The sequence below is a fragment of the Hippopotamus amphibius genome, chromosome 5 (assembly GCF_030028045.1).
Source record: "Hippopotamus amphibius kiboko isolate mHipAmp2 chromosome 5, mHipAmp2.hap2, whole genome shotgun sequence".
Lineage (NCBI taxonomy): Eukaryota > Metazoa > Chordata > Mammalia > Artiodactyla > Hippopotamidae > Hippopotamus > Hippopotamus amphibius.
In genome coordinates this window covers 174,298,360-174,311,408 of record NC_080190.1, presented here as the reverse complement: position 1 = coordinate 174,311,408, position 13,049 = coordinate 174,298,360, and the positions used below count along the sequence as shown (strand labels likewise).

The window sequence follows — 13,049 nt, the reverse complement described above, 5'->3', positions numbered from 1 at the left end:
CCTTCCTGAATAATTCGTCCAAAAGCCAGTGCAAGGTCTGCACAGGGGTGAGGGTGAGGGCGGTGGGGTGCTGGCCACACTCGGGGTGGCTGATGTAATGTGTCACTAAATCAGGGACAAGGGGAGCCAGGTTTCTCCCAGTTGGAGAAGGAGCTACAGACACAGAAAGGGAGAAAACCGGAACGACCCGTGTGGGTGATGGAACGGCGGGTTCGCCACCGATGACTGGCTGCAGAAGCGGACGCGTGCCCGTGGGCGTGTGCGTTCACAGCCACACGCACACACGCCCGCAGCACTCCCCCACAGAGGAAGCTGAGGCAGACAGCCCAGGGCGGCCAGCACCCCGGCGCCCACGAAGCCCCTGCGCCACCCCAAGGACCACCCCGGGGACTGACGGACTCCAAAGCTGAGCAGGAGCAAAAGGCTCAAAGGACGGAGCACGTCCAGCAGGAGTCAGAGATGCTCGCGACCGAGTCCAGACGCACCAGCTCTGCTGTACATTTGAAGTGATTTACAGTAAGATACTGGAGATTAAAAGAAGGGTCAGGGACTTCCCTGGTGGTCTGATGGCTAGGACACTGCGCTCCCAATGCAGGGGGCCCAGGTCCCACCCCGGTCAGGGAGCCAGATTCCGCGTGCCGCAACGAAAGATCCCACGTGCCGCAATGGAGAGCCGGTGCAGCCAAACTAACAAATAAATAAATATTAAAAAACAAACAGAAGGGCCATAAAAGCCAGGTGGAGGGGCTCCTCCAAGCCACACCCAAACAGTGTCAGCAACAACACAGCAGTGACGCTGGGGGGGAGGGCTACCCCCCACGGTCTCTCTTTACAGAGCAGGCGGCACCTCTGACCCTCGTACTGGGCACAGGGCCAGCGTGCTGACCCCTGTTGTACAACATTATGGCCCGTTTGCTCGCAAGTATGTCAAGGTCATCACGTGATGAAGAACGATGGTTACCCAGCTCCTGAGAGGCGCGTCTAACCCCACGGTATTTCCTGAGTGAAGACGGCACCTGGGACGCATCACAGCCTAGACAGTTCATGCCAACGAGGGGCTCTGCCGGCCGGGAAGGAGGACCAGGGATTAGAGTTCAGGGTCTTCAATCGGTCAGGCCTATGAGATGAAACTCTGGACACCAAAGCTCGGGGGTGACCCACGTGTGCTGTCACACAGGGATGAGAGGCAGGGGACGTGTCTGAGGTCACAGAAGTTCCAAGGCTGGGACCCTCCCAGGCCGCACCTTGGGCATCTCTTCCTTTTGCTGATTCTGACTTTATCTTTTTGCTGTAATAACACCATAATTATAAATACTGTATTTATTGAGTTGTCCTAGGGGACTGACAAAACTGAGGGTGTCTGTGGGGACCCCCCAATTCATAGCCAGTGGTTGAGGTAAGGGAACCCACGGGGACGCTGGAACCTGCAGCTGGTGTCAGACGCCCTCGGCAGGTGGGGGTCTGGGGGACCGTGCTCTGACCTCGAGCTCGGCCTTGAGAGCCAAGGAGACACTGAGGACTGGTCCAGACTGGAGACCAGACATGGGCCCAGGCGGGTCCTCATGCTGAACAGGCTGTTACCAGGGCGCCGCGTGTGGGGACTGAGGGTTAGAGGGTCACAGTGTATCAGCTTTGCGATTGCAGCTGTGGAGAATGTCCTTGTTTAGGAAATAACTCAAAGTTTCAGGGCTAATGGAGCATGTTGACAACTTCTTTGTCAATGTTTCAAAGAAAAAAGTTCTTTTGTATTATTAGTCCAACTTCTTTGGACATTTGAAATTGTTTCAAAAAAAAAAAAGCCCACAGGATTTTTAAAAGCTAAAATTAAGTAAGGGGTGGGGTCAGAACCCAGGACCCCGGTGCCACCCCCCCCCCCCCCACCAGGCCCCCGTGAGCGGGCCTGGGTGTGTGCCGCGCGTCACGGTCTCCCTCCGGCGAGCTGGTCCTGACTGACTCGCCACCCATGCTCCTTCCCTGGGCTGCTGCACGCACGCTGCCCCGTTACCCAGGACGCACTGCAGGCCCCCAGGTGTCCAAAGGCCCCGTGGCCACCCTGCGCCCAGCCAGGGATTCTCCAGTGAGGCCTGCCGCCCTGGCAGCCGTGAGGGCTGAGAGCGGATGAGACGGTGCAGATTGCTGGGAAAACAATGGTTCTAGCTCCTTTCCACCCAGCCCAGCCCAGCCCAGCCCAGCCTCTGAAAGCAAGCTGTGAAAATACCCCTTCCAGGAGCCACGCGGAGAAGGCAGGCACACAGAGCCTGCCACGGGGTATCTGACGCTGGGAAACAGCAGCACGTGTGAGGCGGACGGTGAGGCGGCCCAGAGCTGCTCAGTGTGATCTTCAGAGCCAGGCTGACTGGGCACAGTCCCCACCAGTCTTGTGCGGTCCTGCACGGCGGAGGGCCTCAGGAGAGCCAACCCCAGGCTCTGCCCTCGTCAACCCCTAGGCTGTGGAGACGGGGAAACCCTGCAGGACACAGAGGCCACTGCCCAAAACCTGCCCAGGAGGGCAACTAGGAGCTCCAGGCAAACCCATCAAACGCCCCTCCGGGAGGTGTGTGGACGCAGCTGCGCTCAGCAAGCTGAGGGCAGACAGCTGCTTTCATCCCCGAGATGCAATGAGGCCAAGTGTTCAGCCAACCGCCTGCCCACAGCTGCCACGAGGGTAAATCTCAACAAAGCTCCGGCCAAGTGCCCCTGCCCCTGGCATCCTGAGCACCCCCGGAAACCGACCCAGCCCCCCAAAGAGCAGCAGGCGCTCAGGGCTGGCGGAGCAACACCCCCAGCGGCCTCCTCCACCAAGATGTCACGGGAGCCCCTCCCCAGGCAATCGTGCACCCCCAGTCCAACAGCGGGTTTGGGTAAGCTGAGCTTTCACTCAGTGCCAAGAGCTGGCTCTCAGGATGTGGTGGCTGCAGGACTTCCTGGGTCTGACTGCAGCAGGAATGCCTGCCCAAGCTGCGCCAGCGGGGAGACTGCCCTGCGCCGCCCCCGCGACCCAGCCTGGGAGATACAGGACCACGGGAAAGCCTTCAGCATAAGGCGCCCTGGACGCTGATGACCAGCAGGGCCCGTCACTAGCCCAGGCCACCGGGGGTGGAGGTGAGAGGCAGTCCTCCCCCGTGAGCCCCAAACTCCCCAACTGGATGCCAGCTCTCCTTGGGAAGTAGGGGAGCCTGAAGGAAGAAGAGGCAGACGCCTGAGGCGGGGCCTGTGGAGGCCCTGCCCAGCGTGGACGGCGTGGCCCCACGGCGCCCAGCCTTCCCGCTGGCAGCACACAGACCCCCGGAAGGCAGCTCGAGTTCCCAGGAAAACCTGCCGCCCCCCAGCTCCTGCACCTCGCCCAGCCCCCACCTGCTGAAGCGCCCGACGCCGTCCACCACGAGCCGCATCTGCCTCCTCTCCTGTGGCTCAGCTGTGAGGTACCGCGCCCCGAGGAGCAGGGGCACCCCCAGCGCCGTGGCGGAGAGTGCCTTCTTCCACCAGGGCTGGGGTCTCGAGGGCCTGGAGGGGGACAGGCGCACGGCCTGGGTTACTTCCCCTCTGCCCGTCCCCCTCCCCGGCCCCAGCGCTCCAGGCCCAGCCCACAGGCGCTGCAGCTGCACCAGGACTCGGCAGGCAGCGACGACTCCGGACGCCTGTGTGGTCACCGCAGTGTTCTCTGACCTCCAGGTCCAAGTCAGCTTGCCTAAGCCCCACAGACCACTGGATCCCAGGGCTCCACGTGGGCTCCATCCTGCTGGCTGCCCACTCAGCCCTCCAGCCCTCCTGCCCCCACCCCCTGCTGCCCTCCCCCGTTCTCTGAGCCCAGAGCCCTGGCTGAGTCCCAGGCTAGGACCCAGTGATGGGGGAGCCGGTGCACCGCGCAAGGGAGCAGCTGCACCCCGTCTTGGGAGTGGCGTATGCAGAAGGTCCAGCCTCTGGCCCCCAGCGGAGGTCACCCCTACCTAACAGGGACATGTGCCCCGGAGGGTGCCCACAGCAAACTCACCACCTTGCAGGTGGCGCCTCAAAGCTTCTCCTGAAGAAGGCGGCAGGGGACGGCCAGGGCTTCCGCCTGCCCCGCAGCAGGGCCGAGTGGAAGTGGCAGAGCTGGGACTGCAAAGGGAGCAGAGGGCGCGGGGTCGGCGGTGGGAACACGGCCCCCGGCCTCACACGGGCAGGGACTCCCCACACCTCCCCCCAGACACGTCACTGAAGAGCATCGCTGCTTCCTGGGCCCGCACGTCTAGAGAGTCAGAGACACCTCCGGGTCAAGGGCAAGGCTGAGGGCCAAGCATCACGCGACGGGAGGAACGGCTACGCACGTCTGCACCAGGCCCCTCCTCCTCAGAGGCCCCTCCTCCTCAGAGGCCCCTCCTCCTCAGAGGCCCCTCCACGGGCCATTGGAAACGCCCCCTCTGTCCCTGCTCCTAACACTCCACTGGGCTCGGAGAGCCCTCACTTCCTATTTCTCGCTGCTGAGGCCAGCAGCTTCCCGAGGAAGGGTTGAGGATGCTTCACCCGACAACAATCACAAAGGAGGCAGAAGGCACTGGGGTGGGGGGAGGGGGGGGGGCCTGTTCCGGAAGCAAACGAGGGCACAAAGAGCCTGCACTTGCTGAGCCCCCAGCGGTCAGACCTGGAAAGCTTCTGACCAGAGGAGGGAGGGGAAGGTGGGTGCCGGAGGTGCCACAGCCGGGGGACAGGTAGAGGAGCAACGTGCCACAGAGTTGGCCCCACGTGCTGCCCTGTTTCTGGGGCCACGGGAGAAACGCCACGCTCTCCTTCGCTCACTGGCAGCTTTGGTCTCCCCATCTTATTTGAATAAGACCTTAAGAGTTCCTCAACCACAGATTCCCCAACTGTAAATGCTCACTTTTTAGGGAAAAAAAAGATTGTGCAAAGTAAGTCATAGCCTACAGCACAGACGCTAACATTATCATCGTGAACACTGGGCCAAAGAAGGAACTGACTTTCCAATCACTTTCTGGCCAAAGCACACAGCCCTGAAGACAATTTCAAGGATGCAAAACAACATAAAAGTCAAAGGAAAAGGTCCATGACCTATCGTCCCAAGAGGAGAATGAGGGCTGACAGAGAGCTCTGCCGCGCAAGGCCACAAACGGCGAGCGCAGATCCTCAAGGAAAACCCTGCAGGGGCAGGAAAAGTGGCGGCGGGCAGACTCCGGCATCCAGAGCCCCAGGCCTTCTGTGCCAGAGGGGTGCCCAGCCCGCCGTCCACCCCGCTGCCACCCACGCCGGCACAACCTGACTTGGCCTGGGGCACAGCACACACAGCTGCAGCGGCTGGGACCCCAGCCACCTCCCACCTCACAAAAGACAAGGGTTTGTGGTACCAGCAGGCGTGGAGGGCGGGCAGGCCAGCCTGCCTCCACAGCAGGCCTCCCCCACAGGCAACCCTGCTGGGCCGCCCAGCCCCTACCTGCCCTCTGCGAGGTCTCCAGACCCTCCCTGCACCCCTCCCCCGCGTCCATCGCTGTGACCAAACACACCCTGCCCGTGAAGGGCCACGTGCGACCAAGGCCCACGGCCAGGACGCTCCTGCCCGCATCCCCGCGGCCCTCCTCTTGTGCCGGCCCCGCCTCCAGCAGGCCCGCCCCGTCCCCCAGTCTCTGAGCCCACAGCCCTGGTGGCGGTGTCCCAGGCCAGGACCCTGGGGGGGTCCTGCGCAGCGCACGTGGGAGCAGGCGCATCCTGTCCCCAGACAGCGCCGGGCAAGAAGGCATCAGGGACCCTGCGACCTGGCAGCACGTGGGTCTTCCACCCAGACACGGGGACAGAGAGACGCGGGGACGTGAGGGCACTGCTGGGGAGGAGACGGGCCTGTGTGCTCATGACTGGAACCATCGCTGGCGGTCAGGGGTGGGGAGGGCGCCCCGACAGAAAAGCGTGGGCAGCGGACTGAGCTGCAGCCAGGCGGGGCGTCCCAAGGGGTCCCGGGGGTTTAATGGGGGGGGTGTGCACTGGGGTGGTCCGCCCGGGAGGAGGCTGGAGCCCAAGGTGGAGCTGCGGCCTGGGGCGTGGGGGAGACTCAGGGCCCACGCAGGGGCCAGGCAAGACAGCCTGAGGCCGGGACGCCCCGCACGCCAGCTGCTGGCTCCTCTGGCTGGTGAGCGTTCTGCTGTGATTCTGGTCTCCTCAGCGAGGCCACGAGCCCACGGAACGAGACATGACAGCAGCCAGCAGCTGCCAGCCCTGGGGCTCCTCGTCCGCTACCAGCGACCCTGCGAGTTCCTGAGCGTGGAGGGATGGCTGAGCAGCCGCCTGGCCTCGCCAGAAAGCCATACGGGTGCCCGGCACCGCCATCAACTCGCCCTACTGCTGTAAATATCTGCAATTTTTCATTAGAAGTTAAAAAAAAGTCACGAGAAAAAACGTGGGAGGACTTTGCCCCAAGTGCCAAGCGTGAGCCTTGACTGAACCTCAATCTGAAAGAAGCACCTGTGGGGCCCCAGACCAGGCTGTCGGGCGTGATGGTCCCTGTGGTTACACAGTATCCTCGTTTAGCGGGCCCACGCTGCAGTGTTTTCAAAAAGTCTGTGACTTACTTTCAAATGATCTAATGACAACAAAACAAACATTTTCAAATGGAAATAGATCAACTAGGTCAAGATGTTCATAACGGGTAGATCTGGGTGGTAGTATCTAGATTACTAACCCTCTGGGACCACGCTGGCACGTGTCCCTACGTGTAAATGCTTTCACCATCAAAGGTGCACTGTCTCCTATACTCAGAGTCCGGCCAGGAGGCGGCGTGTAGAAGGCAAGGCACCTGGCGCAGGGCATGCCGGCCTGGCGCTGTCTGGAGACACACCTCATTGTCACAACTTGGGGGAGGGGAGCCCCTGACATCGAGGGGGCAGAGGCCAGGAACACAGCTCAGTGCCAGACACTGGACGGCCCCGCCCCAGAGGCTCAGGCAGAGCCGAGGCTGAGACGCCCAGGGCAGAGCCTGGAGCCAGACTTCTGGGGCTGAGGTTGGAATCTGGGCTCTGGCACTTACCAGCCATGCGGTAAGTTCCTTCCCTCTGTGCCTCAGTTTCTCTGTCTGTAAAGTGGGGGCCACTGCACTGCCAAAGCGCGGGTGAGCGAACTGATATTTGCAAAGCCCTTGAGCAGTGCCCAGCCCAGCCCAGCGTGCAGGGCAGGCGGAGGAGCACGTTGAGTACACCCTGAGGTCAAGGAGCCGCCAGGCCCTCCTCACTGCACCAAGCTGCCCACTGGCCCCCAATGCCCTAACCTTCCTCCCAGCAACCCTGCCCCCAGCTCTGCAGAACACCCCACCTAACACAAAGAAGGATATGTCTGCTGGGTTGACCTAAACTATTTATATTAAAAGATTATCAGCTTCCCCCGCTTTTTCAGAAGGAAAAAAGCGTTTGTATAGCCCAGAAGAGAAAAGAGACTACAGATCCTCCTCGACTCATGCTGGGGTTAGGATTAGGGTCAAACCCACCGTAAGTGGAGAATATCAGAAGTCGAAAACGCGTTTAATACACCAGACCTGCCGAACATCACAGCTTAGCCTGGCCTTCCTGAAATGTGCTCAGAACACTCACGTTAGCCTGCAAGTGGGCGAAACCATCTAGCACAAACCCTATTTTATACTCAAGTGAGGACCAGCTCGTGTAACTGCCTGGACGCTGTACTGAAAGTGAATGCAGAACGGCTGTCTGGGTACCGGCTGCTCCCCCCGTGGCCTCGGCGCTGCCGGGGAGCTGCGTCTGCCCAGCACCACGAGCGAGGATCCACCCACACGGCGGCTCCAGGAGGAAGCAAAATTCAAAATTCGAAGCATGGTTTCTACTGCACGCGCACCACTTTCGCACCATTATCAAGTTGAAAATCGTAAGTCAGGGATCAACATATGGAAAGCTTGGAGTGGGTTATATACAGACACGAAGAAATGCTGGACTACCGGAGTGGACGGGCAGCAAGGCGGGACTCACTGCAAAGTCGCAGTGGGGACTGCACCCCGCGACAGAGAAAGAAAACGGCCAAAGCTGACTGATAATGACTGTCCTGAGATGCTAACATTCAGAAGGAAAGAAAGCACAGCTCCACGAGTTATCCTAGCCGACATGCCAACGGCCTGGGGGGCAGAGTTAAAAGGCTGCGGGCACCAAGGCCGAGGTGAGGGCCGACAGAGCCCGGGCACGGCTGCTCCAGGACCACGGCTGCACCCAGCATCACAGCGCCTCCCCCGCAGGCCCCGCACGCACACTCTGCGTGTGTCTGACTTAGAGGCAGCAGAAGACTGCAGGCGAGGAGAGCGGGCCTGAGAGAGGGCTCGTCCTCCAAGCCCCGCCTCCTGGGGAAGGACCAGAGTCCACTAGGGAGACTCAGAGGGGCACACGGTGAGGAGCCCAACGGAGAACCATGTGCAGCGCCAGCCAGTTTTCTGGGGACCCCAGTGGAACGGCGCAGGTCATACAGACCGTGTGTAACCCACAGCACCTCGTGCGGACGGGGCGCTGAGGAGCAGGGCGGAGCCACGAGGGCTGAGCCCCGCACGGCAGCAACACCACCCTGGTCCGCCCGCCTCATCGGCCTTCACCCTGTGCCTGGGGGCGACTCCCCACTGACACCTTGCCAGGCCGGAAAGGTGAAAGGTGGTGGAAAGGAGTACCTCGCTCAGGGCCTGGCACCTAACAGGTGCTCAACAAGAGGTGGGCACTTCTGATGGTGGGATGTTCCCACGTATTTCCTCGCACGGTTCACAGCAGAAACGCCTGGTGAATCTGGGAGCGGCGACCAAGTCGAACTGCTTCCCCAGTTGGCACCCTTTCCATCCCCCAACTGGCCCCAGGCGGTGGGTCCTGACAGCCATGGCCAGAGCACACTGTCTCCCTGAGCCACTAGTAGGAAGGGTCTGGTGAGAAAAAGTCAAGTCACCTAACTGACAAATAAGTTTACACATTACGTTCATATTAAAACATAGAGTTCTTTCACCGGAAAATGTTGAACCTGAATCATTGACTCTAAAGCACGAGGCCCTGGCTACACTTGCAGCTGCCTAACCACCGTCCACCACCAGCAGGGGCTCTGGCAGGGAAGCTGAGCACCAGAGTCCACCGCTTCCAAACACATGGCGGATGCAGGGCGCCCGCCCGCGATCACAATCCCGTAACAGGTTTCCGCTGTTTCCCAGGAGCCGCCACTGCAGTAGGAGCTCTGGCCGTGTCCCACCATGCCCAGCACTGAGTCCTCACTCACTCTCCCAGGACAAACATCCCTCCGGCAGGCCTTGGACAGCCACGCAGAGCCTGGCCCAGGCCCGCTCTCCAGGCTGCTGTTCTGCCTAGAAGGCCCTTCCCCCACCCTGATTCACCACGGTTCCTGTCCCCCCACCCCACCCCGTATTCCTCTCCCACTGTCCTTATCCCACAGGACTGCGCCTGTTAGTTTGCAGTCTTTCTCCCCACCAGACTGAGCTGGGCCCGCCTCTCAATCATCCGAGATAAAGCAGAAACTCCACAAACGCTTGCTGAATTGAGATAAACGGTGAATCAGCCAGAACCCCACATGGCTCAAGTGAGGATGTGCTGAGCAACAGGCGGAAGGCCACGGTCAGGCGAGACAGCCCCCGCCCCCGCCCCCACTGCAGCCTGGCCCTGGACTAGCCTCTGGGATGAGGCCTCCCGCTGACGACGCCAGAGCCTTCACAGGGCCCCCAGTTTGCCTGGCTCATTCCAGCTGGGATGCCCAGCAATAACCCGCATGTCCCCATCACACAGGAGACGTCCCTGAAGCCCACGAGGTCACGTAGCTATAAATGTGGAGCAGAGCTGGAGCTTCCAGGAATCAGTCCAGGACAACCTTCACCACAACACACGTAACCATAACCACACCCAGAGCTCAGACACCAGAGCGTGGCAGGAAACAGGTACAGAGAGGCCTCTGGGAGCCCAGGACACGCTCCTGCACACTGTGCCTTCAGGGCAGGACGCCCACACGTGCGCCTTTTCTGGGGCACCTCTCTCACTCCCAAAGCCTCCCAGGTGGGACGAGATGAGATGGGCCGCCTCTAGCCCGGCCTCTCGAGCGTTCTTAGCGTGCTCACAGCGTGCGTGCACGGTCTGCAAACACAGCGCTCATCTGGAACACAGCTTGCAAGCCACAAAGTCGCAAAAAGAGCTTGAGTAGTGACACCCAGAGAGCTACCACAAAGCTCACAAACTGTGCGCACGTTAACACACAACCGTGAGCGTGTGCACTCATGTTTTACGCACAAACGGAGCTGTCCGTTTCTCTAACACCCTGTAGATCAGACACAGCAGATTAGAAGGAAGACAAAAGGTCACTGCAGGATACGCCAGCCCCCAGCAGTAAGAAGCAACTGCTGAGTCTCATGAGGCCTGACACAGAGAAAGTACAAAGAGGTGACAAGAACCTGGGAAGTTCAATGGCAAGGCCAACAGCCCTACACAGGAGAGGAGACCAAAGCACAGAGATGTGCTCACAGTTAGGAGGGGAGACCGGGAATCTGGGCCCAGAGGAGGTGGAGGAGATGACCACGAGTGCCCTGTCCTGTCCTTTCCCAGGGTCTGCGAGCCTCTCAACGGCCGTCAGGACTTAGAAGCCTACTGGTCACGAGCATCTCCTCATCAGGAGCTAAAGCCCGCCGCCCACCCCCTAGAGCCGCCTGGAGGACACGGTGACCGGAACACGTGAGGCAGCCTTACAAACTACAAAAGACCAACTGAGTGTCTCTCTGCGGGACTCTCACCTCAGCCCATAAAACGCCCCTATGCAGCGGGGCTGCTCACCGCAAGCCACGCAAGGGAACGGACAGCTGTCGGCACTGATACCTAAACCCGCAAGGCTAGGCTTGTGAGGAAAAGACAAGGTCTACAGAAAATTCCAAGCTGAAAAAGCTGACCAGCCCCTCAGTCTCCTCAGCTCTAAACCAAGCACAGGAGAAAACGGCTAGCGCCTTGGTGCTCGCAAGGTGCTGATCCACGCCGCGAGGCAATAAGGCGGGAGGCCCGGCCAGGACACAGGACCGGAAGGTCAGCTGCCGGCTCAGGATGAAGCAGCGGGAGTCGGGAGGGCGGCCCCGGGCCGGGCAGAAGCCTCGGAGGGCCTGAGAGGAGGGGCTTCGGAGGCGGGCGGCCGGCGAGGGGGCGCCGAGCCGGCTGGACAGCGGTCAGCCCGCCTGCCGCCCGTCCCAGAAGCAAGCGGGCGGCTGTCAGCCCAGGAGGCCCCGCGGCGGGCCGGGGGAAAGGGTGCCCAAGGGAGCGGCGCCCAAGGGAGGGAGGACGGGGGCCCGGCCTGGGCTGCGGGCGGGGTCCGCAGCAGCGAGGGCTCCACGGGAGACACGGGGCGGGAGGAGGGGGAGGCGCCGGGCAGCCGCCTCGGGACGCGCTGTCTCCCGGGCAGCGGCGCCCTGAGGGCACGAGCGCGTGGCCCTGGCGGGCAGGGAGAGGCCGCCTCCGCGGAGGGGCCGTGGGGGCGGTGGGGCGGCAGCCTCTCCCGGCCTGGGGGCTGGGACGGGCCCCTCCTCGAGCCCTGAGCGTCCCTGCCGGGCTGCAGGGCCCCGGGGGCGGCGGGCGCGCGGGGGCTCACAGGTCTCCACATCTCCGGGACGGCGGCTCGGCTCCGGCTGGCCGCACGCTCCCGTCGCCTGCCCAGCAGCCCCTGCGCGCGCGCGCACCGCCCCAGTGGGCGGGAACCGGAGGCCACGCCCCGAGCGGGCCCCCGGCCGCGGCCGAGCGGCGCCCCCTGGCGGCCCCCGGAGACCTAGCTTCAGGGCTGCGGCCCGCCCCCGGGAAGGCCGCGGACGCCCAGCCGCGGAGCCCCTCCGGCGGGCACGCCCTCGGTCCCGGCCGCTGGGGTCTTTTCCCGCCCCTGATGGAAGCTGAGGCTCGGGAGGTCACGGAACGGGCGGAATCGAGGAGGGAGAAGGGCCCCCCCCCAGGAGGTCAGCGCCGAGGGCCGGAGCTGGACCTGGGGCGGGGGCGGGGCGGCCACGGATGAGCGTCTCTCTGACTGCTCCGGCTTTGCGCTCCCCGCTGCAGAATGAGCTCATAACTCACAAGCCACGGTGGCTCCCCACCCGGGCGGTGCCGGCTGTTCGCCGGGATCTAAGCCACGGATCCGAGAAGCTGCTGTACGCGGCTGGGCGGCCGGGGAGGTAGACGCTCCCTAACCGCGCCGCAAGCAGGGAGCACGGGGAGGCAAGGCCCGCGGGGAGACCTTCAGCCCCCCGCGCGGGCCGGCCCGCCCGTCCCGGGCCTCCTCGCCGGCGCCCGCTGGCAGGGCGGGCTGTCCCCTCCCCTCCGCCCGGCGGCCCTGCCAGCCGCTGCCGACGCCTCTCCTCCCTGCCCTCGCCTACCCCCTGTCGCCCTGCCGGGGAACACCCGCTCGCTCGGGCTGCCTCCCCAGGCCGTCGCGGCCGCTCTGCCCGCGGTTCCACCAGCCTCCGCTCCCGCCCCGCAGAGCTTCTTCAGGCGCCCACCCACCAGCCGGCCGCGGGCGAGCCTCTGGGCGAGGCTCACGCCCTCCGCCCGGCCGCTCTGCAGCGGAGGCCCTGGGCCTCGTGTCCCCTGCCGCACACTTACTGGGACACCGCCTTCGCGCCGACAGCTCAGGAAGCGTTCTCCCTGAAGTTTGGTCCCACCTGGCGGCTCTCCTATCAGCCCCTTCTCCTCCCGCAGGGCCCCTTGTTCTCCCACGGGCCCCACCCCCCCCGCCCCCGCACGGCCCTCCCCCTCCCGCGTGGCTCCTCCTTCCAATGGTGGCTGCTCTTTGGGGGCACCCCTGGGCCCCAGCAGGCCTGTGCCTCCTGCCTGCTCTTGAGCTACAGCATACCTCAGTGTCCGGAATCACCTGGTTCCCAGTGTCCCCAGTGTAACTGACACTGGGCTCCATACCCTGGCTGAACACAGATGGCTGTCCTCACTGATTTTTGCCTGCCTTGCCAGGAGGACAGGGATGCAGCCTCTCGTCCTCACTGCCCTGTCCTGGTGTCCAGGCCAGGGCCTGAAAGAGTGGCTCTGGAGCCCTTCCCAGGGCCAGGCTTTCGAGAGAGTTCCCAGTTGCAC

At 62.9% G+C, this 13,049-nt stretch overlaps 1 protein-coding gene across 9 annotated transcripts in view; it reads right to left on the bottom strand.

The window, feature by feature from the left end:
• ADCK5 (aarF domain containing kinase 5) overlaps positions 1-13,049 on the bottom strand; it is a 16,534-nt gene extending 3,485 nt beyond the window's left edge. Inside the window, exons 1-3 of one of the 9 annotated variants that reach the window (XR_009053979.1) lie at positions 12,817-13,049; positions 3,992-4,098; positions 3,355-3,504 (exon numbers count right to left, since the gene is read on the bottom strand). Coding sequence is in view for 8 of the 9 variants with exons in the window: in XM_057736790.1 (XP_057592773.1) it covers positions 3,355-3,504; positions 3,992-4,098; positions 12,817-12,876 (317 nt within the window). In the remaining variant the exon portion in view is untranslated. Of the gene's footprint in view, positions 1-3,354; positions 3,505-3,991; positions 4,099-8,632; positions 9,331-11,571; positions 11,635-12,041; positions 12,259-12,816 lie in introns of those variants that run through there. The other 8 variants (XM_057736790.1, XM_057736792.1, XM_057736793.1 and 5 more) reach the window with 8 other exon arrangements.